This window comes from Agelaius tricolor, unplaced genomic scaffold (genome assembly GCF_023055355.1).
Source record: "Agelaius tricolor isolate 1412-34295 unplaced genomic scaffold, bAgeTri1.0.p SCAF_22, whole genome shotgun sequence".
In the NCBI taxonomy this organism is placed as follows: domain Eukaryota; kingdom Metazoa; phylum Chordata; class Aves; order Passeriformes; family Icteridae; genus Agelaius; species Agelaius tricolor.
Genome location: NW_027269282.1, coordinates 1,555,263 through 1,577,014, shown reverse-complemented (window position 1 = coordinate 1,577,014; position 21,752 = coordinate 1,555,263). Strand labels below are relative to the sequence as shown.

General features: G+C 63.5%; 3 protein-coding genes across 8 annotated transcripts; 2 read left to right on the top strand and 1 right to left on the bottom strand.

The window, feature by feature from the left end:
• The first annotated feature begins 158 nt into the window (after positions 1 to 158).
• Positions 159 to 6,633, top strand: LZTS2 (leucine zipper tumor suppressor 2). The gene is made up of 6 exons (XM_071446004.1): positions 159 to 210; positions 1,746 to 1,814; positions 2,827 to 3,267; positions 3,626 to 4,141; positions 4,661 to 4,930; positions 5,021 to 6,633. Exons 3-6 carry the CDS (start codon positions 2,866 to 2,868, stop codon positions 5,696 to 5,698), a joined length of 1,866 nt encoding a protein of 621 aa, XP_071302105.1. The 5' UTR covers positions 159 to 210; positions 1,746 to 1,814; positions 2,827 to 2,865; the 3' UTR covers positions 5,699 to 6,633.
• PDZD7 (PDZ domain containing 7) lies at positions 6,494 to 14,416 on the bottom strand. Of its 3 annotated transcripts, XM_071446001.1 has the most exons (17): positions 14,281 to 14,416; positions 13,236 to 13,643; positions 12,914 to 13,054; positions 12,376 to 12,550; positions 11,868 to 12,044; positions 11,499 to 11,646; positions 11,213 to 11,273; positions 10,335 to 10,760; positions 9,646 to 9,849; positions 9,426 to 9,467; positions 9,093 to 9,250; positions 8,823 to 8,914; positions 8,586 to 8,677; positions 8,418 to 8,489; positions 7,551 to 8,042; positions 7,147 to 7,247; positions 6,494 to 7,006 (listed from the first exon to the last, which is right to left on the bottom strand). In XM_071446001.1, the coding sequence occupies exons 2-17, from the start codon at positions 13,426 to 13,428 to the stop codon at positions 6,857 to 6,859; spliced, it is 2,724 nt and encodes a 907-aa protein (XP_071302102.1). In that variant the 5' UTR covers positions 13,429 to 13,643; positions 14,281 to 14,416; the 3' UTR covers positions 6,494 to 6,856. The 3 variants fall into 3 exon arrangements, with proteins under 3 accessions (XP_071302102.1, XP_071302103.1, XP_071302104.1); XM_071446002.1 differs by lacking the exon at positions 9,426 to 9,467; XM_071446003.1 differs by lacking the exons at positions 13,236 to 13,643; positions 14,281 to 14,416 and having other exon boundaries at positions 12,376 to 12,545; positions 12,914 to 13,047.
• A 244-nt stretch (positions 14,417 to 14,660) lies between these two features.
• Positions 14,661 to 20,430, top strand: SFXN3 (sideroflexin 3). Of its 4 annotated transcripts, none has more exons than XM_071446005.1 (11): positions 14,661 to 14,789; positions 16,177 to 16,343; positions 16,565 to 16,735; positions 16,897 to 16,995; positions 17,256 to 17,331; positions 17,774 to 17,859; positions 18,184 to 18,311; positions 18,435 to 18,484; positions 18,639 to 18,688; positions 19,158 to 19,205; positions 19,453 to 20,430. In XM_071446005.1, the coding sequence occupies exons 1-11, from the start codon at positions 14,667 to 14,669 to the stop codon at positions 19,547 to 19,549; spliced, it is 1,095 nt and encodes a 364-aa protein (XP_071302106.1). In that variant the 5' UTR covers positions 14,661 to 14,666; the 3' UTR covers positions 19,550 to 20,430. The 4 variants fall into 4 exon arrangements, with proteins under 4 accessions (XP_071302106.1, XP_071302108.1, XP_071302109.1 ...); XM_071446007.1 differs by having other exon boundaries at positions 14,663 to 14,789; positions 16,180 to 16,343; XM_071446008.1 differs by lacking the exon at positions 14,661 to 14,789 and adding an exon at positions 15,480 to 15,622.
• The last annotated feature ends 1,322 nt before the right edge of the window (positions 20,431 to 21,752 follow it).

Below are 21,752 nucleotides of genomic sequence, written 5' to 3'. Positions count from 1 at the left end.
ATGAGCGCCGGGAATCCCCCGGGACGGAGGTGACTGGGAATGTCCCGGGCGGGGTCCCCGCGCACCCCCCGGTGCCCCCGTGCCCCGGCCCCTGCCCGAGGGGCGTGGCCTCGTGAGAGGGCGGGACAGTGGGGGCGTGGTCGAGGGGCGGGGCCTGTTCGGGGCGGGGCCGGGGCGCGGCGCGGAGCGGGAGGCGGCGGCGGGGCCGCGGTGAGTGCGGGGGCCGGGCCGGGGGCGCCCGGGGGTCCCGTGGGGCCGGCGGGGCGAGGGGGCGCTCCGGGGAGTTGGCTGGCGGGGTGCTTCGGGGGGAACTGCTGGCCCTTGGGGTGTTGTGGGGCCGGGCCCCCCGGGGCCGATTTGGGGGGGGTCCGGGGGCTGCGGGGGCAGCGGCGGCCCTGGAGCTCCGTGCGGTGCTTTGGGGATGTTTCGGGGCACTTCGGGACCGTCCTGCGAATGCAGAGGCCCAGGGGCTCGGTGGGGTAGTTGAGGGGGTCGCGGGGCACTTTTGGGGTGCTTCAGGGGCGAGCTATTGGGCAGTGCAGGCCTAGCCGCCCCGTGGGGCACTTTGGGGGTGTTTTGGAGCACTTTGGGGGGGGTTTAGGAGCACTTTAGGGGCGGGGTGGTGCGGCAGAGGCCCAGGAGCGCCGTGAAGCATTTTAGGGGTGTCATGGGGAACTTTGGGGATGGTTTAGGGCAGAGTGGGGGAGCTGTAGTGCAGTGGGGCCCACGGGCACCGTAGGGCATTTCAGGGTGCTATGGGGTTGGGATGGGTGGGAGCACCGCGGGTCAGGCTCGGCGCTCTGGGGCTCAATGGGGCAGCGGAAGGTGGGTGGGAGGGCGGGGGGGGGCGTTGGGCGGGCAAAGGGGGGCAGCATCATTGAGGGAACCTCAGGATGCCGGGGGCCTGGAGAGGGGCACAGCCGGGCACGGATGGTATCCGTCCCACATATGCTGGGTGTGTGGGGAGGGACGGGGGCTGACCCTCATTCCCCCTGCTCGGGGGTGCGCCTGAGATGACGTCGAGGCACGGGGGTCCCTGGGGGCCCGGAATCCCCACAGCATCTCAGGGTGGGGGTCTGGCAGAGCAGGGACCGACAGTTCCCTTGCCATTTAGGGGTCGGAACGGTGGGATCCGGCAGCGCTGTGCTCCGGCCGGAGTGGCTGGACGTGACGCCACCCCAGTTGGTGACTGGTTTTACTGGGTGGCTGGAGGCCGGGCTGGGCACTCCCTCCCCCCGTGGGCGGCGGTGGGACCCTCTCGGCAGGCCGGGGGGCTGGGGGGAGGGAGAAGGTAAAGTCTGTTCCCACCGCCTGCCCAGCGGGGCCCCAGAAGTGTCCCCTCTAAGCTGCGCAGGGACCCACTGTCCCCAGGGCTGTCCGTCCCCGTGACCTGCACATCCTGGGGGAGTTTTGCTGGGGTGGGGTACTGTGCCTTGGCTGGCTGGGCTGAGGGGCCAGTAGATGTCCCTTTGGTGTTCCTGGTTCCCGATTCCCGTTCCTTTGGCAGCAGCAGGTCCCCAGTGGCGGGCTCTTGTTCTCAGCACACTTCCAGGGTTGACCGCAGCCCACCCTGGGTGCCAGGAGCAGCGCACCCGCCGCCGGGCTCCCGTGCCACCCTCAGTGCCACGCTGGCACCACCTGCCTTGGCCCTGCCGGCCGGGGCATTTGGAGGGGAGCGGGGAACACGAGGGACCCTGCTGCCGATCAGTCCCCTGACCCCCTCCTCTTCCTCCTCCCCGCTTCAGGGGCCGGCGGAGCCGTGTTCACGGTGCGGGGGCCCGAGAGGACCGGACGGATGGGCAGCGGCTGGCGAGGTGAGCGGAGCTGTTAGGGGGGTCCCCACCTGCCCCCCCAAGGGTATCACGAGCGCGGAGTGAGGTCACGGTGCCTGCGGATGGCACGTGCCGGTGGGGGTGACGGTGGCGGGGGGGTTGGCTCGCCGGCATCTCTGCCCTGCTCGCCCCTCCCCGGGCGCTGGCAGGCGGATTGATTTCAGGTGACAGCTCGGCGGGCGAGACCGTGCGGGCAGCGCCCCCCCCCCGCCCGCGCCCTGTGCCAGCCGCAGCCATGTGCGAGATGCGATGAGGCAGCAGGGGATGGATCCGGCCCGTCGGCCGGCTCCCGTCACGCGGGCGTATGGCGTGGGTTGGGGCAGGGGGAGTCACAGCAGAGACCGGCAGAGCCCCCCCAGCTGGAGGGGTGGGAACAAGCCTCCACGTGTTGGGGCTGGGAAAGAGCCTGGTGCCCACCTGGCAGCTTCCCCCTTGGTGGCCCTCCCTAGGGAACCCTGTGCCCCACTGTGGATGGTTGGAGGTGGAAAGCAGGCTCTGTGGGGTCACTGCTGAGAGGTGGGGACTCTGGGGCAGAGGAAGTGGATGACCCTGGTGTGTGGGGCTGTCCCCTCCATGATGCCCATGAGGCAGACAGGCGGGCAGGCTGCCTGTGAGCCAGCTCTCTGCAGGCCTCTCGGGATTCGCATCCAGTCCTGGCACACTTCCCATGGCAGGGTCACACCAGGGCACAGCACGAGGCAGGACTGCATCGCCACTGCCCTACTGTGCTACCAGCACCCCAGAGCCCCTGGCAGCCCCAGGCTGCTCCACTGGGGTGCTGAGGCCGGCATGGGGGTTCCTAGTACCACTCCCCCCAACTAATCCTGATTTTGTTCTGATTAATTTGGCATCTCCTGCCCTTGGGCCAACCTTCACTTAGAAGATTGGGGATGGTGACTGGGGACCTGGGGATGCCCCTATGCCCACCTGGGTGGCTGGTGGGGCACTGTTGTCAGTGCCCATGGTTCTGATGCCCTGTCTCCCTTGCTTGCAGGCTGCCCACGTGCCCCTGCCCGCCGGGGGCCACCCCGCCATGGCCATCGTGCAGACACTGCCAGTGCCCCTTGAGGCTGTGTCTGAGGGGGCCACACAGCTCCGTGCCACTGCCCGCTCACCCCCTACCGCCATGGGCAGTGTGGGCAGCCTCCTGCCCGTCCGGCCTCGCCACGACTGCGCAAGTGATGGGGACCCCTCCGCCGCCTCCTTCTGCAAGCAGGAGGGGCTACTCCGAGCCACTCCTGAGGAGCCCCGCGTGTCTGTGCCCGGTGTCACCCACTCCTATGCCAATGGGGGCTTCTGTGGCGACTGGCTTGATGCCTCCTCTCCTGCCAGCCCCTGTAGCGACTCAGATGATCTCCGTGATGACCAAGCACCAAGTGATCACCTTCGGGGGCCGCCCCCCAAGCTTGTACCTGTGTCTGGCAAGCTGGAAGAGGTGGGGGGGGTGGCAGCAGGGTGGGTGGGTGTGTGCTGCAGTCTTGACTTTCCACCCTGTGCCACACTGGGACTGTTGGCTCAGATGTGTGAAATGGGATCATATGGCCACACTTCTGGTGTCCCTGGGAAAGTGGCAATCCCTATGCTCTTAATGTCCCCTCCATCATGACAAGGGTGTCTGGGAGCTCACCTGAACACGCATGGAAAGGCAATGAAGTGGGTGGTGACTGGCCTCTGTCTCCTTTGGGGTGTGAAGGCATCAGGGCTGGGAGCACCCACTGTAACGTTCCTAGGCACCCCTTTTTAGGGCTAATGGGTCCTCCCCATCACCTCACTCTTCCCTCTTTTCCTGGCAGAATGTGGAGAAGACCCTAATCCGCCCCATGGCCTTCAAGCCAGTGGTATCCAAGCTTCGGAATGCCCAGCCAGGCACACGCCTAGGGCTCTCAGAGAGCCAGGTGAGCCTCACCCACTTGCTGGCTGCTGAGAAGCCTGGCTCTCTGAGCTGCCGTGCCAGCACACTCTCGGACTCGGGGCGCAACTCCCTCTCCAGCCTGCCCACTTACAGCACGGGCTGCAGCCAGCACCCAGAGGTGGGTGCCCTGCCGACCACCCCCCATGGCCCCCTTGACCCTCCGGGGGGCTGCCGCCCCTCCAACTCGGACAGCGGACGCTCATCCTCCAGCAAGAGCACGGGCTCGCTGAGCGGCCGGGGCCGGCCCTCCTCAGAGAGTGGCTCCTGTGGGCGCTCTCCACTGCCTGGCGAGGAGGCCATGCTGGTGCGGGAGCTGGAGGACAAGCTGCGGGAGAGGGAGGCCGAACTGCGGCTCCTGCGGGACAGCCTGGATGAGAACGAGGTGGCCATCTGCCAGGTATGTCCCTGGTGTCCTCATGTCCTGTACCTGTCCCCCTCCCTGGAGACAGGTGTCAACATAACCCCTGGTTGGGAGTAGGGACCCACTTTGAGGACCCATTATAGACCCGTGCAGAGGGATACATTTTCCTGTGGGTCTGGGTATGTGGGTTTTTCCCACCAGCTGCGTGGTCCGTGGGGGAGCCTTGTTTGGCCCATGGGACCAGCTGAACAGACTGGGGTGCCTTATCTTGGGATGCCCTTTTTTGAATGAACCTGGGACCTGTGGCTTCTGCTTGCTTGTGATGGAGCCGTAGGAGCCCTATAGGCTCTGGGGATGCTAACATGGGGGGCTCATCATGCAGAAGTATAGGGGAGCACAAGGAGGTGTGTACCACCACATTGCACTCTTCCTGGACCCTTCCTCCATTTGGGGGAGGTATGCTGCCCCCTTCCTGTGATGCAGATCTTGGAGGTGGCAGGTGAAGTGGGAGGGTGCCATGCTGCCCTCTCAGCACCTGTGCATCCCCTGGCCCAGGTGTTTGAGGAGAAGCAGCGTCGGTGTGAGCAGGAGCTGGAGGGGCTGCGGCAGCGCTGTGCGGCCCAGGCGCGGCAGGCGGCCCACGCAGCACATCGGGGGCAGCAGGTCCTGCAGCTCCAGGTGCTGCAGTTGCAGCAGGAGAAGAAGCAGCTGCAGGAGGACTTGACCCAGCTGCTGCAGGAGCATGAACTGCTGGAGCGTCGCTGTGCCTCCTTCCAGCGGGAGCGCACTGAGCTGGCACCCCGGCTGGAGGAGACCAAGTGGGAGGTGAGTCACTCAGCAGCACCAGGTGTGTCAGGGGGCGCAGGCTGTGGCTGGGGGGTCCCGGCTGGCACCTGAACCCCATCATCCCCACAGGTGTGCCAGAAGTCGGGGGAGATCTCTCTGCTGAAGCAGCAGCTGAAAGAAGCGCAGGCGGAGCTGGCGCAGCGGGGTGCCGAGCTGCTGGGGCTGCGGGCTCAGCTGCGGGAGGCGCGGGCGCAGCTGCAGGCGGGCGAGCGGCGGGCGCAGGGGCTGCAGGAGGCCGCCCGCCTCAAGGCACTGGAGCTGGAGGTCTGTGCCAATGAACTGCAGCGCCGCAAGAGCGAGGCCGACCTCTTTCGCGCCAAAGCCGGCCGGCTCGAGCAGGAGGTGGTGGGGCTGCGGGAAGCTGCCCGCGGGCGATGCCCACCAGGCACTGGTGAAGGGTGCCCCCCGCCTGGGGAAGGATGCCCCCCGGCCAGCGAGGAGCCCCGGGGCAGTGCGGGGCTGCGGCAGCAGCTGGAGCGGCTGCGGGCGGAGGTGGCGCTGGAGCGGCGGCGTGGGCAGGAGCAGCGGGATGCCTTCGAGCAGGAGCGCGGCACGTGGCAGGGCGAGAAGGAGCGCGTCATCCGCTACCAGAAGCAGCTGCAGTACAGCTACATCCAGATGTACCGGCGCAACCGGCGGCTCGAGCAGCGGCTCCAGCATCTCCGGCTTCAGGGCGAGGACCCCCTGCCCGAGCCCTGTGACCCACCGGACCCGCCCTTTGAGGAGATAACAGCCACCGAGATCTGAGATGCTGCCTGCCCTTGCCCCATGCATGGAGGGCTAAAGGGGCCTCCAGCCTCTGTGATTTTGGGAGCTGTGGGGGGCCCCTGCTCTCCTCCAGCTCTGCAAACTGCAGCCACTGTGAAGGGGCAGGGGAGACCACAGGCGCTGCCCCTCCCCAGCGTTGAGGTCTTGGGGCGAGGATGTATCGGTGCCCACAGGGAGGGCTGCCCGTGAGATGTGGGGTCAGGTGGGTGCTGAGTCCTGGCCTTGGGGCCGCCCGGAACTGGTTTCTGCTGATCCTCTTAGCTCCTGGGGATTAGCAGCACTGGCTTCAGCCAGGGTCACCTTGGGCAGAGGGAGGGCTGACTTGTCCCCTCCCTCTCATCCCTGCTGGCACTGTCACTCAGTCACTTGGCGTGTGCCCTGTCTCTGCCCATGCCAGCCTCCCTCATGCCCCTTTGTGTGTTTGTCAGGGAATTCGTTTCTGTGCCATTTTAAATAACTCTATTTTTATAGGACCTACCAAAACATATCACCCTCTTCCAGCTCACACTTCACCAGTCTGTGCCCCCTCACCCCTACCACGGGGCAGCTTGCCCTCAGTGCCTTTCCCATGCTCTTGCCCCCCAGCATCCCTCTGTTTCCCCCCCAGAAAAGCCCATGCCTCTGTGATGCCCAGCCTGCCAGGGGAGAGGGGCATGGTGCTCCATGTGCCAGCTGGGGACACCCTGGGGACACTCCTGGGGATGGGCAGAGGTGAGGGGCCCTGCTGGGCACCCGGGGGGGTCAAACCAAAGGAAAAGTCTGGATGTGCCCAGCTGTGGCTTGGTCACCCCTGGCTCCAGGGGGGGATTTTTGTACTTTATTTCAGTCATGTCTCGTTCCCAGAGCCTGGCTCATCAGTGTACCACCCGGAAACAGCAATTAAAAACAAGCCCCTGGCTGTGTTTTTTTCAGGACTCTGTCTGCATGTCCAGAGCAGGGTCAGGGACCAGCTGTCCTTCCCCTATGTCGCCAGTGCTGTCCTCCCTTGGGTCCTGCAGTGGGCAGCTGCTCCATGCCCTTGGGGCAGGTCTGGCTCTCACCCTCTGGCTGCACTGAGGCCAGCCACAGCTCAGTGCAGGAATGAGCCATCTGACTCCTCTGGAACACAGCATGGCTCCTCAAAAAGGGGCTGCAGCATCACTCCGGCGGCGGTCCAGGCACCCGCACCACCAGCTCCATGGGCTCCTTGGCTTTGTTGCGGTAGGCCTGGCGGATGATGTCCACAGCCCTCTGGTGCGTGACATTCTGCAGGCTCTCCCCATCCACCGACACCAGCTCCTGCCCGGCCTAGGTCCCAGATGGGAACACCACAGGGTGAAGTGCAGCTGCTTGAGGACTTCCAGAGGACTGCCAGCAACCCAGTGGCACCAGGGGATGGGAGTGTCTGGATATCTGCCCACCCCCGGCATGTGCTGGGACCCCCGTACCTTGAGGATGCCACTGAGGAAGGCAGCTCCACCAGGGAAGATCTTCTCAATCTTCACCACTGGCTGTGCCCTTGACTCAATACCACCAGAGATGCTGATCCCTGCAATGGAGCCATGAGACCCTCACACCTGGGTAGGCTGGGACCCCAACCCACTCCCAAGCACCAAGCACCACATTTCCCTGGTGAGCTGCACCTCTGTCTTGCCCTATTTTGGTAGGTCCTACAGAGATGAGAGACTGGGGCAGGGACAGCTATTCCCCCCCATTCTCATTTTGGAGGAATGCTCTGGAGTTTGCCCCTTGCCAAGGGGGTGCCACCCATCCCACTGATGCTGCTGCCAGAAGGGTCCTCACCCCACTCTTGGAGTCCCACCCATGTGCCACCCACCCACGTGCCACCCACCCAGTGAGTGCTTCAGCTTGGAGAGGGTGACGGTGAGCAGATGATACTCTTCCTCCTCCTCTTCCTCCCTGCCAGCATCTTCAGGGCCATTGGCTGCTCCAGCCCTTGCCTCACCCCCTGGCCCCCCAAAGAGTGGGGCAAGAGGAGGCCGTGTCCGCTGGGGCTTTCCCAGCACTTCAGCTTCTCTGCTGGGCGCTGTCCTGGGGGGTTCCTTGCGCCAGGTGGTCCGGGGGCTGCGAGAGTGCCCATGGCCCTTGCCAGGGGAGGGCTCAGCCAGCAGCCAGTTTGGGGCCTGAGGGCTGAGGGTGGGCAGGGGCCGGCTGGTGGAGGCATAGGCATCCACTGGCACATCAGGGAGCGGGGTGTAGGTGCGGGGGTGAGGCCGGCGGGGGCTGGGGGAGGCTCTTGGATGGGCTGGGCTCGCCTGCTGCTCCCCCGCTTCCTCTGGCTCTGGGGTCCCTGCTGGCTTCAGCAGGAATCCGCCCCGATAGTCTGCAATGAGAGAGGCTCAGGGATCTCCCCAGGGACCCACAGCCCTGCTCCCTGGGACCCCTGCCACGCAGGCCTCCCATGAGTACCCCAAAGCCCTGGGTCCCTTGCCACCTAGCGCCCCCCTCATCTAGAGACCCCTAGACACCCCAGTTGTCTGCAAGCACTCCATGTTCTCCTCCCCAAGAACCCCAGCACCCAAGATCCACAGATTTTGCTGCTCCCAGTCTTCCCAACACCCAGAGATGCCAGATGCCTTCTTCCCTGGGAGCCCCTGCACTCAGGTATCCCAGCCCCCTTTCTCTTGCCCCAGACTCCCTCCACCCTGTCCCCACCCTGCAGCCTGGTGTCCAGGCAGACCCTACAGGTGGCACTTACCAGGCACTGGTGTGATGAGGTGTCTCTTGGGGGGGGCGTCATGGTGGGCCGGGCGGAGGGCAGGTGAGCGCACTGCAGTCAGGGAGAGCCCCCAGTCACCTCCTGAGCTGCACCCACCCTTGACCACAACCTGCCCCCAGTCAAGGTCGCTGGGGGGCTGGGATCTACCTGAGCGGCTCTTTAGGGCATCAAAGGCTTCCAGCTCCAGAGGCATCACCATGCTATCAAACCTGCCCAGGTCTGTGGGGGCCACCACGCTCCTGCCAAGGCAAAAAGGTGGGGACAGATTGTAGCAGCCTCTGGGGTGGAGTGTGATCAGGGCTGAGGAGTATGTGTGAGGCTCCACTTCAATCACACCAGGATGGGCAGCACTGGGGTTCCCAGATATTTCCTAGCAGCACTTGCCTCACGTCCCGTAGCAGCAGGACCTTCTCGGGCCGGTCCAGGATGGCCAGCAGTGGCCGCACCAAATCCTCCACACTGCCCTCATGCAGGTACTGCCGGCACAGGAGGGGGATCAGTGGATCACCTGTTTCTTGGTTTACCTCCCAGAGTTAAGCATGGGCACAGAGTGCTCACCATGCCCCTAGGACTTCAGGAGCTGTCCAGGGATGAGCCCAGGGTGGCAGCGCTGCCCTGCCTGTGCCCTGCCTGCCCCCTGCCATCGGTGCATACCCGGGAGCAGTGGCGGAGCACAGCTGTCACCTCATCGGGGCTGAGGAGACGTGCAGCAGTGTCCTGGATGTGCGGGAGCCGGGCCTCAGGGTCGCTGCCATTGGGCTGCAGGGTGGCCATGCCCATGGGGCCCAGGATGCTGGCACGCCGGCTTTTCTCTGGGGAGGCACAACAAGGAGGGGTGGCCAGCGGAGCAAGGACTGCCCCAGCCAGCCCAGAGAGTTCCCCATCCCCCCTACCCCAGCAGCTCACTCCACACCAGAGCGGGACAGACACAAGCAGCGCATGCAGAGCCTGCCCCACAGCCCCCCAGGCACACAGCACCCCCGTTACCCCGCCTCAGGCTCCGGATGACAAACTTCTGCACAGCACCTACTGCAAGGGAGATGGAGAGCGGTGAGTGCCCAGGGCAGACAGCAGCACCCATTGTCAAAACTGCGTGCTTGGGGAACCCCTCCCTGTGCTCCCTTCATGCCAGGGATGCCACAAGGCCCATAGAAGGGGGAACAGTCCCACCTCGAGTCCCTCTCTGCCCTGTCACCCAGGCTGATACCTCTGTCCCCGTCAGAGCGCCCTGGGGACTTGGAGCGTGCCCAGCGTTCAGAGCCAGGGGCCTCCTGGCTGGGGGGGGCCCAGCTCTGGCTGGTGGCACGGCCCCCCTTGAAAAAGAGGTTGACAAGGGTCTTGGAGCGGTGCAATCCTGGGGTAGCCCCCCGTGCCCCTTGTCCCTCTGGCTTCTCCTTCTTCCGCTTCTCCTCTGTGGACAGATAGAAGGGGCTGTTGGAATGGAGAGGTGAGGGGATGCCATCCCAAATCTTGCCTGGGGACACAGAACTTTGGGGGATTGGAGGGGCTACTGGGAGACGCTGACTGGAAAAGAGTCCATCTGTGGGGTGCAGTGGATCACCAGGGGCCATGGGGCTGGGCTTTGGGGTGCCTGGGAAAGCCCAGGGACAGAGCTGGGGCTATGTGGGGTTATAGGATACCCAGGACTAGTGGCCAAGGGGCCATATGGGCTATAAGGTGCCAGGGTAGGGACCTAGACATTCACTATAGGAAGCCCAGGAGTGGGGGGGCAGGTATCCATGTATGTCAGGGACTATAGGATGCTTGAGTGGGAGACAGGCTCTCCACATGGGGCAGGGCCTGAGCTGTGGGACTCCCAGGGCTGGGTGTGCAGGGTTGGAAGGGGACTTCAGCCAGGGTTCAGTCCCATGTGTGGGGCTGTGCCCTGGTGCCTACCGGCGACAGTGAGGTCACTCTGGGAGCGTGTGATGGGCTGCCGTGGCCGGCTCAGCGCCAGCAGAAGCGCCGTCTTGGGTGAGTGGGTGAAGGTGCGGCGTGGGTGGGTGCCAGGGGCCTCGCGGGTGCCCTGGCCCCGGATGGCCGTGTCCCGCAGCAGCTCGGGGGGCCGCACTGTGCGCCGTGTCTCCGGCAGCCCCTCCGTGGCTGGCTCGGTCTGCATGGCCCGCTCAGCACGTTCCCGCACCCAGCCCCGCCGTGGCCCGTCCTCCGTGGAGATGGCCACATCCACGGTGCGGGCTGGGGGCACTGGGGAAGCTGCCCCCAGCCCATTCACCGCCCCTGGGGCTGGTCCTGAGGAGTAGGAGGAGATGGAGGAGCTGGTTTCCGAGGTCTGAGCCAGCTGTTGCAGCTGCCCGTTGGTCACTGCAAAGGCACAGCAGGACACACTGTGACACACTGTGGGCCACTTAGAGCTCCATGTCCCTCCCAAAGACAGCAGACATGTCGGGAACCCGCAGGGCCATGGGGACCTGTGGACTACTGGCCATTGCATAGGGATCATCATGTCCTCTCCAAGAAAGTGGACATGTAGAATGCTGTGGGATCACAGGGACCACAAGGCTGCTGGCCATGGCAGGGGGCTCTTCATGCCTCCTCCAAGGATGGGCACAGCTGGGACCTTGCAAGTCCATCAGGCCTGTGGGTAAGCTAACAGCGGCACAGGGAGCTCCCTGCCTCCTCCAAGGCCTTGGGACCCCATGGCATGCAGACCTTCTCCCTCCCTACAGTGGTCAGACATCACACGCATGGGAGTCCCAGCCCCACCGTGCCCCAGACCAGTGCCCCTGCCAGTACCCGCGCGGCACTGCCCTTACAGCGACTGAGCCAGCAGTACTCGGCCACCAACTCCTTGTAGGCAGGGAACCGGCCTGTCTCCTAGGCACAGGGGGAGAGGACAAGGGGGTCAGTGAGTGCTGGCTGCCCCGGCGAACTCGATCTGGTGCCAGCCATGAATAATGCATCCCCCCCTCCCACCCGCCTGAAACCCAACCAGCCAGCAGCTGCACCAGCCCCCGGCACTCGGCTGAGCAGGGGCAGTGCCAGCGAAGGGACATGCCAACCCTGCCTCACCCGAAGGTCCATGGGGCAGGGCGTGGGTACCTTGATTGTGAGCATGATGTGGGTCTGCCCCTTGAGCACCTCCACTGCCTTGCTATGGCTTATGTCTTCAAACTTGACTCCATTGGCTGCAAGGACTTGGTCTCCCACCCGAATGCCGTTTTGCTCTGCCAGCCCTCCGGGGTCCACCCTAGGGAAGCAGGGGAGCAGGATGGGGCCAAGCCCTTGCTGGAGTCCTGCTCCTGCCCCACGCCTCCACTTGGGTGGCCCCGTGGCTCAGCACCCATGGTGGTAATGCCCAAAGTGTTGTGATAGTGGTGTGGCTCAGCCAGAGAGGAGGGGCTGAGCCCCAGCATGGGCACAGCAGAGATTGGGGTGTCACAACCCCTTCGCGCCCCGGGGCAGCCGTACTTGGAGACGTAGATGCCGAGGCCGAACTCTCTGCCACCGCGGATGTTGAAGCCCAGGCAGTAGTCATCAGAGGTGGTGTAGAGGTGGACGATGCGCCGCAGCCCGTCCTCGGAGCCACTCTCCGATGGTGTCGAGCCGCTTTTCTCTACTACCAGGCGCCTGTTCACCACGTCCACCCTGGAGCATGGGTACAGTGTAGGTAGTCTCAGGGATTTGGGTCTTGTCCTCCAGCAGGATGGGACCATTGGTGGCACCCAGAGGAGGAGAGTGATGGGGATGGAGGATATTTAGGATGGGGCTTGCACTCACCCTACCTGCTCCAGACCTTCCTATCCCATCCTGTATCCCACTCTTGTCTCTCCCCATCTATGCCAGAGATTTCTGATGCCACTCCACCCTGGGTGTCCCCCACGGGTCCCTGCTGCCCAGAATTCCTCACCAACCTCCCCCAGCATGTCCTCCATGGGGTTGGGTTTTGGGGTGCTGGCATGGGACATGCCCTGCTCACCACGCCGTCTTCTCCTTGGAGAACTTGATTCCTGGCACACGGCCCATCCGCCGGACCACCATGCGGAGGCGGTTGTTGCCGGTGAGGACCTTGACAGCGCTGCTCATCGTGATGTTCTCCAGACTCACACTGTTCACCTCTGTGATCTTGTCGCCAACACACAGCCCGGCCTGCTCTACAGGGGACACACGGCTCATCTGGGCACCTGACCTGGTACTGATGCCCTCATTTGACATCCCCTACCTCAATGTCTCCTCAACCTGCTCTGAACCCCTTGGGAACAGAGGCAGGGGTGCCTGACAACTGCCCTGAGTGGCTTGGGGATGGAGCTCAGAGTCATTGGCACAGGGCTGTCTACTCCTATGTCCTGCCCTTCACTTTGGACAGCCTGCAAATCTCATGGCCAAAGGCAGCAGGGAGCAAATGGTGGCTTTCCACCATGAAGGGCGGCATTGTTGCTGTGATCCCATGTCACTGGGAGCTCCTTGAGAGGGTCTTGCTGGCCTGTGCCTGGTGTCCCTCACCCTGACCCTCTTACCGGCAGTGCTCCCCTCCTCCACTTTGCTGACAAAGATGCCCAACCCATGCTCCGAGCCGCCACGGACGCTGAAGCCCAGTTTGCCGTCCACGCTCTTCTCCACTGTGATGGCATTGATGACATCACTCTCATTGCTGCTGGCTGTGGGGACAGGGGAGCAGACAAGTCACACATGCTGTGTGTCCAAGGGCAAGGGGTATCTCTCTCCCTGGAAACATCCCCAGGCCCAGGACAGCCCTCCTTGCCCCTAGACCCAGGGAATTCAGCCACTGGGGCCCTCCTGGCCATGGGGGCAGGCAGGGGGCCAGGACACCCCACACACCTTCGATGGGGGCATTGATGAGGATGACACGGCCCATGGGGGAGGCGGCACGGCTGCTCCGGGTGGTCCCATTGAGCAGGCGGCTCTGCTTGCTGAGGAGGTAGCGGGGAGCCAGGCTGGCTTCGCTGCTGGAGCTCCGCGAGCGGCTGCCTGTCGTCATCCCCGACAGCACCGCGTCCCACTCCTGGGCCATGGTGGTGCTGGGCACGCTGGCGTCCTGGCGTCTGGCTCAGGGCTGGCTGTGTCCTCACAGGGCCAGGGCTGCCCGTCAGCCAGCGGGGGACATGGCATAGTCCAGAAGCACATGCCCGGGCTTGGGCACCGCTCTTTTTTAGCAGTGCAATGCTGGGGGCAGCTGGCCTGGGCACTCGCCGCTGGCAAGACAGGTCCCAGGTGCAGCAGCACAGCCTGGAGAGACAAGGAGCTTTGTGACCTCCTCTCCAGCCTGATCCCTTCCTGTCCTATGCTGTCCCAAGGATCAAACTGTCACATAGCTCCTGGGTACTACCATGGGGGTGTGGGCACAGGCTGCCCTGCCCTGGGGTAAGGATGCTGGGGTGAAAAGGAGCTCTCCCTCGCAGCGTAAATCTGGAACAGGGGATGCAAAGGGGCTTTACTTGACAGCACAAATCCGGAAAGGCTCCAGAGAGGGAACACGGGGACATCAGCTTTATGCTAGAGAGCAGGACCTGATCCCTCTGGCCATTTCCTATCCTCCCCGGAGCCCCTCTGAATTCCCAACGCCATGCGGCTGGAGATGGGTGCACCAGTCCCCAACGCAGCTCCCGCGGGGATTTTCCAGGCGTGGGTGAAACGCCACCGCGGTGCCCCCCCACTTCATTCCCCGCTCGCCCCTGCCTGACCTCAATAAATAAGTGATGGCCCCGGCCGCGGGGACACGCCGGTATTCCCGCCGCTGCCAGCCCCACACAGCGCCCACCCATTACCCCCCGCCAGCATCAGACGCGGGGGCCCCCTCCCAGAAGGGGCGCAGGGGACCCCCTACCGCCGTCCCTCCCTTCCCCCCGCCCCGTGCCCTCCTCACCTGTCCCCATGGTGCCACCTGCGAAAGAGACACCTGGCAGCAGCGCGGGGGGGAAGGCGAGGCCGGGGGGCAGCACCGCCTCCTGCCCCCCCGGCCGCGGGGATTGGCTTTCCCTGTGGGACCGGAGAGGCCATCGGGCGCGGGAGCTGTCAATCGAGAGCGGCCGGGGCTGGCCTTGCAGCTGGCGGGGGGGGGACAGTCCCGTGGGTGTCCCCTGCGAGGGGGTCCGGGGGCGCGACCCCCGGGGAGGCTGCGTGTGGCAAGGGATGTGGCGTCCCCCCTGACCTCCTCCCTTAGCGCAGAGCATCCCGGGGGCACACGGGGGAAACTGAGGCACGGTCAGGGGAGGAGGGGTGTCGCGTCCCTCCGCTTCGCTCACTCCGGTGATGCGAGCCGGTATCCCCCCGTGTCCCCCTTCCCGGGGGGCATCGCCTCCAGCCCGGGCCGGCCGTGACCCCCCGGCGGGGCCCGGCGCCGCCAGCGCGAACCCGACACCGCGGCGGTTTCAGGTGATGCGCGGCGGCCGCGGGGACTGCGGGGGGGCTGCGGGCGGGCGGCGGGGGCGGGGGCCGGCGCGGGGGGGCCGCCCCGACAACGCCGGGGTGAGGGGCTGGGGGGGCACGGCCGGCGTGGGGACACGCACCCACATGCACACACACCCCATGCACCCGCACGTCCACGGCATGCGTGTCCGTGCCCTTGCGCGCACTCACGGACGCCCGCGGAGCACCGCACACGCGTGTTCGTGGCCCCGCTCACACGCGCGTGTTCCGGCACGCACCGCCCCACGCTCGAGCCGGCGCCCACTCCCGCGGAGGCGCGGGCCCCGCGCGCTCCGGCGCAACAACCGCGACGCGCGTGGACGCCAACGCGGCGCGCGCGTCCGCGGCGCTACGGACACACGCGCGCGCGTGGCGCGGGCATCGAGACCCCGGGGACACGCGCGCGGCTGACACAGGGACGCGCGGAAACGCGCACGTGAACACCCACGTGCAAACACACGCGCGCGCGAGCACCCGAGCGAGCGGAGGCCGAGCCGACGTGCGAGCACACGCGCGCGGTCACGGGCAGGCGCGTGCACGCCCACGGGCACGCCCACAGACGCGCAGGAGGGCCGCGGGCACCGCGTGTGGCTCGGCACGTACCGCTCCCCCCGCCGCCGGCCCCGGTCACGCGTGGTCCCCGCCGCCCCCCGCGCGCCGCCCTCCCCGTCCCGCCCCGCCCGCCCGGCGCGGGGCCGCCCACCCGTGACGAGGCCTCACGTCAGCGCGCGCAGGGGCGGGAGTGGGGCGGTGGCGGCGGCGACGGCGGCGCGGGCACAGCGGGCGCTGTCGCGGGAGCCGTGAGTGCGGGGGCTGCCCCGGGTCCCTGTGCAGGGGGGTCACGCGTGGCGGGAGGGATGCTCGGCGCGGGAAGGCAGGGAGCAGAGCCCCGCTTCCCTCGGGGCAGGGCGGTGTGGAAATAAAGCCGCGCCGGGTGTGTCGGTGCCTTGCCGGGAGGGACGTTCCTCCTTCCAGTGCCCTTCCTCACTCCGCTCTCCCGGTGCTGGCAGCAGCTGTGACCCCTACGTGGTGGGTCCCTGTTCCCTCCTGTGTGACCGGGGTGCTCTGCTGGGGTGGGGGGTCCCTGATTTCTGGCGGCTGGTGTGGGCAAGGTCGGGGGTTTCTCTTTGGCACATTGCAAGGTGCAGTCCCATTTACAGGTCGCACCACCCACAAAATGCTTCATGTGCTGGGAGGGCCCAAGAGTCGCTGCTGAGCTCCTTTACAAAGGGGCTTCCTGTTCACCCCTTGTCCCCCCAGGCGGGGAGAGCACAGAGCTGCTGCAGCAGGGATGGGGCAGGGGGACACACAGGCACCACGTCCCATATAACCCTTTCATCCCCTGCCCTGCCAGAAGATGCCACCGTCCTTGCCTGCCACCATCAACATCCGGGAGCCCCGCTGGGACCAGAGCACCTTTCAGGGCCGGGCCAAGCACTTCTTCATGGTGACTGACCCCCGAAACCTGCTGCTCTCAGGGGCTACACTGGAGGAAGCCCGACGGGTGGTGGAGGACTACAGGTACCCACTGGGAGGGTGGATGTACCTTCAGCACTGCTCCCAGGCAGGAGCCATTCCCAGGAGTGGGAATAGAAGTGATGCTGGCTCCCCCAGCCAAAGCCCCCAAAACTGCCTGGCTGGTCCCTAAAGCATCTCCCAGCTGCCCCAAAGGGTGTGGGAGACCAGTTTGGCCATGTGTGCTGGCAGAGGGTCTTTCAACAGGTGTTACCCTCACCTGGCAGGGCAGGCACCGTACACCCTGGGCTGACAGAGGACCAGCTTTGGCGGGCAAAGTACATCTATGACTCGGCTTTCCACCCTGACACGGGCGAGAAGATGATCCTTGTGGGGCGCATGTCTGCTCAGGTCCCCATGAACATGACCATCACTGGTTGCATGTTGACCTTCTACAGGTACCTGTCCTCTCCTCACCTCAGGACCGAGAGGATGCCTGGAGGATCCTCCTGGCTCTGGGGTGAGGAGGGGACACGTGTCCCGTACCCCACTCGTATTCATGCTGTAGGAGCATGGGTGACATCCCCTAGTGTCTCCAGCACCCTCCTCTCTCTGGCAGGACCACACCAGCTGTGCTGTTCTGGCAGTGGGTCAACCAGTCCTTCAATGCCATTGTCAACTACACCAACCGCAGCGGAGATGCACCCATCACCCCCAGGTGAGCATCTCTCTGACCAGGTCCTCGAGGCAGCCCAAAACACCAGGGGGTGCCTTGCATAGCAGGGTGCTGGGAGATGGGACAATGGAGACCTGGTGAAGGCAGAGATGGATGCCATTGGGACTGTCAGGGTTAGTGGTAGAGCTGAGAGAGGAACCCAGATGTCCTGATGCTCTTGAAGGGCATGCTGTTCCTTCCTTTGGAGGGGCAGCTGGGATGGGGAGAGCCTGGATTACTGGTGCCACTTCCTGCTCTTTCAGCCAGCTGGGGACAGCCTATGTGAGTGCAACCACGGGGGCAGTTGTCACAGCACTGGGACTCAAATCCCTCACCAAGGTAAGCTGATCCTTGGCCATCGCAACTGGGGGATGTGGACCCTCCACATGGGATCTCCCTGAGCTCCGAGCTGAGCAGGGAATTCACCTGGAGTGGGGGAGAAATGAAGAAAAGGAGTTTGCTGAGGTTGCCCACACAAGGCAACTGCTCTCCCCAGTGATGGCTGTGGAGATGGCCTGTCCCCCCAGCCTTGCTCTGGATGTATCTCCAGGCTTCTTTCACCCCTCAGCCTCTGTCCAGGCCTGGCAGGGGACCTGAGTCCCCCCAGACCCTTTGGTCTGTGCAGCTTTTACCAGCTGAGGGTTGCAGGGGAGGAGGAAATGCTTTTCCCCCAGTGGGGCTGGGACACCCCAAGGTCTTGCAGGAAGACAGAGGCAGACCCAGGGACAGCCAGCTGTGTCCCCAGACCCTCTGTGTGACATTCTCCTGCTTTTCCCCCCAGCACTTGCCAGCCATCATCGGCCGGTATGTGCCTTTTGCGGCCGTGGCAGCTGCCAACTGCATCAACATCCCGCTGATGAGGCAGAGGTGAGCCCCCGAGGTGGGACAGGCTGGCCTCACGGTTTGTAGGCACTGGTGGGGAATGCGGGGACTTTCTTGCTGATCCTTAGCATGGGGGGATGGCTTGAGGGTACCAGCACCTGGTTGCAACCCAGGGGGTTATTGGTCCCTGTACAGCCCTGTTGAGGCTGCTGCCAAATGTGAATGTGGCTCCAGCTGAGACCCCTCTGATTTATTGTGTGGATGGGGTACAGGAGGATGCCAGTCTCCCTTGGAGACATGTCCCTGTCCTGTGTCCTGATCCCCTCACCATTGTGCCCTGTGGCCCCCTGACCCCCTGTGTCCCTGCAGAGAGCTCAAGCTGGGGATCCCTGTCACGGATGAGAATGGGAACCGCCTGGGTGAATCCACAGCAGCTGCCCAGAAGGCCATTTTCCAGGTGGTGGTGTCCCGCATTGGCATGGCAGCGCCAGCCATGGGTGAGTGTCCCTTCCTCTGCCTGTGCTGGGAGATTGCAGCTGATCCCTGGCAGTGGGATGGAGTCCCACTGCTGGCAGGGAACTGTGAGCACTGGGAGCTCATCTCCTTCCTCCCTGCCTCAGCCATTCCGCCGGTGATCATGAACATGCTGGAGAAGAGAGCTTTCCTGAAGGTACCAGTGAACCTGGGATGGGCAGGTGGGCGTAGGGACGCCCACCAAGCTTGGCACATTGTTGGCACCCTCAAGGCTGGCACCCTGTTGGGGAATAGACACCTTCCTGCCCTGTCCACCGCACTAACACACTTCCTCTCCCTGTCCCTGGCAGCGGTACCCGTACCTGAATGCTCCCCTGCAGGTCAGCCTGGTGGGACTCTGGTAAGTCCTCCTCCACTGGTGGGCATTGCTGCCCTGGGCAGATACCAAGCCCAAGTGTATGGGGCAGTGCTGCTGGGAACCCTGCTTGGCAGTGGGGGGAGAGAACTGCCCCAAAGTTTCCTGGGGGGATGCCAGAGCCTGGCCAGGCTAGTTGCACCCCGGGCAGATGGGATGGGATATGATGTTCCGGCGCTAGGAGTTGTTTTGCTTCATCTTGGTGTCTCTCAAGCCTGCCATGGGCTCCTACTCAGCATTGCTGTTCCCCCATATCATCAGGGGACAGACTTTGCCCCTCTTCAGGAGCCAAATGCAGAGTCTGGAGCTTGGAGAGGGCATCTCTGTAGCCCTTTCCTGGCTGGACACCCAGCACAGCTCTGGCCTGCCTCATTGCTGCTCTGTGATCAGGCCATGGGTGGGTGTGGGTGATTTATGCAGCCCAGCTTCACCTTTCCCTGTCTTTCCTTTGCAGTTTGGTGTTTGCCACCCCGTTGTGCTGTGCACTCTTCCCACAGAAAAGGTACAGACTGGCACTTTGCCTGCACGTGTGGCTCCTGTGTGGGATGGGGGTGCTTTCTGACTCCCAAGAGGTTCTTTTGCTTCTTTGAGCAGTCAGGGGCTTAAGCCAGTGCACACACATCTCTGTTACCAAGGGTCTGTGCTGGGCCATGGGGACAGCCTCCCCGTGGGATGCAGCAGGTAGTTTCCAACCTGAGGCCACTGGTGGCTATACCCCTCCATCCTCTGTATCCATGTTTCCTCTACAGCTCAATGCCTGTGAGCAGGCTGGAGCCTGAAGTCCAAGACCAGATCCGGAAGAAAGATCCATGGCTGGAGACTGTCTACTTTAACAAAGGGCTCTGAGCAGGTCCTGGAGTGGCTGCCAGGCCAGCGCATTGCTGAGCTTTGCCCTTGGATCCCCTTGGGGCTGCTGCCGCTTTCCCTTGGCCATTGTGTGTCCATAGGTCCCAGGTGCTCAGCCCTGCTTCCCGGGGTGCCTGCAGCCATGCAGCACCACACCAACCCCTGTCCCTGTGCCTGGCTCAGCCCTGCTCTGGGGACCTCCTGTGTGGCACCCTGGTGCACTCCTCCTCTCTGTGTGTGCCTGTGGCTCTGTGCAGTGCGCAGGGAAGTGCGGGCAGCAACACCAGGGACGTTGTGAGCTGTGCTGGAGGGAAAAATAAAAGTGAGATGAGGAAGACAATGGTGCTCCCCAGCTTTAGGAGGCAGCAGAGAATCAGCAATTGAAGGTAGAGTACCTCTGCAGGCACCCTACAGTGCCCAGCGGTTCAACAGCTGGTGCCTGGGGATGGCAGAGCAGCTTTTGGAGAGGAAAGCTCCCCATGCCCAAAATAGCTGGGGGTGAGTGATCGATTGCACGTAGTGGCTGGAACTCAGAGTGGGGGGCTCTCCCAGCCCAGGCATGTGCTCCCAGCTCACCTTCTGCTCTCCTCCAGGCTGCTCTGGGGATTTAATCTGGCTTTCTGCTGCTTCCATCCCCAGAGCAAATGGCACATTTTAATCCCAGTAGAGTCTTGGTTTTTATTCTCATTTTAATGCCATCTGCGTTCAGGGCTGGGCTTCCCCTGAGGGGTTACTCTACCCCCTCCTGGAGTGCTTGCTTTCAGGTGGACCTTCTCAAATAGCTTTAAGTGCACTGTGGTTTCCTCTAGATATTTTTGATATACATATAAATGTACCTATATATACCAAACAATAAAGGCAGATTGTTTATACAAAACCAACAGCAAAGAGAAGTGTGCTGCTACCTAATTTGTATATGGTGGAAAGGGACTGCTATTGGGGTGAGGATGGGAGCAGGAGAGAGGGGCAGGCTGGCTTTTGGGGTGCCTCTGCACCCCCTGGGGCTGGGTTCTGCTTTCCAGCCCGCTGCCTTTGCAGCAGCTCTGGCTGGCCTGGCATGTGTTTAAGCTTATCCAGCTGTCAGGAGGGTTTTTTTTAGTACAGTCGGCTTTGGACCTCGCCGCTGCGCAGAGAGCTTTGCTAAGCTGCTGCCCTGGATGCTGCTGGTTTGGAGAGGCCAGAGTGTCACCCTGGCTCTGCCCACACTCACACCCCCTCTTGCAGCCTGCTCACAGGACAACTCTGGCCCTTCTCCTGTGCCTTCCCTGCAGGACTATTTTTATCCCACTTTCTATGTACAGCTATCAGAGAGCACATTGCAGAGCACATCACTGCTGTCGCAGGACCCTGGCGAGCCTGCGGGCAGCAGCTGCCTCCCCCTCAGCTTTCTGTCTGGCAGGGCAGTCAGAAGGAGCAGTGGATGTCCGGCCAGGGAGAGGAGGGATGGAGGCAGCCGTGCTCTGCAGTGCCCCATGCTGAAGGATGGAGTGAGATCACTGCAGAGGCCAAGATGGGCAGATACAGCAACGATGAGACAAGGGCCAGGCAGCCCAAAGACACCCTGTGCCACAGCTTCCACAGCTGGCAGGGGCTGGCAGAGGCCAGGCTGGAGCTGCTTCCCTCAAGGGGCAGCAGAAAAACACCTGCACCCAGCACCTGCCCAGGGTGGGGAAGGGAGTGGATTGGGACAGGCACATCAGGGATCTGTCCCCCTCCTTCTCCCAGCCCCGGAATATTGCAAATATCTCCCCTGAGCCAGCCATTGGCAGCTTATAAATAATGCAGCCCCTTGCCGTGCAATAAGGGCTTGTCAGTAGCTATTCTGCTCTCATAAATTAAAGATGAAAAGGTACAAGCCTCTTGCCAGAAAAATGAAGACAAATTTTTAATAGCTTGCCAAGGCACAGGGAGATGGAGCGCTCAGGAAAAATGAATTACGTTTTTATTATGTGTTTTATTGTGGTATAATTGAACGGGATTATCTGAGAATACAATATATTTCCAGAGCAGTGTAAAGAAAACAAAAATAATGATGACACCTGCCTCCTCCCACACACACCACCCAGCTTTGCAGGGACACCCTCCTTCTGTGTGCTGGCTGGGAGCTTGCCCTGAGCTGCTGGTGGTCACGAGAGGCAGAGATGGAAATGGGAGGGCCATGGGACCAGAGACACAGATGCTTGGGGTGGCTGGGTCTGGCTGC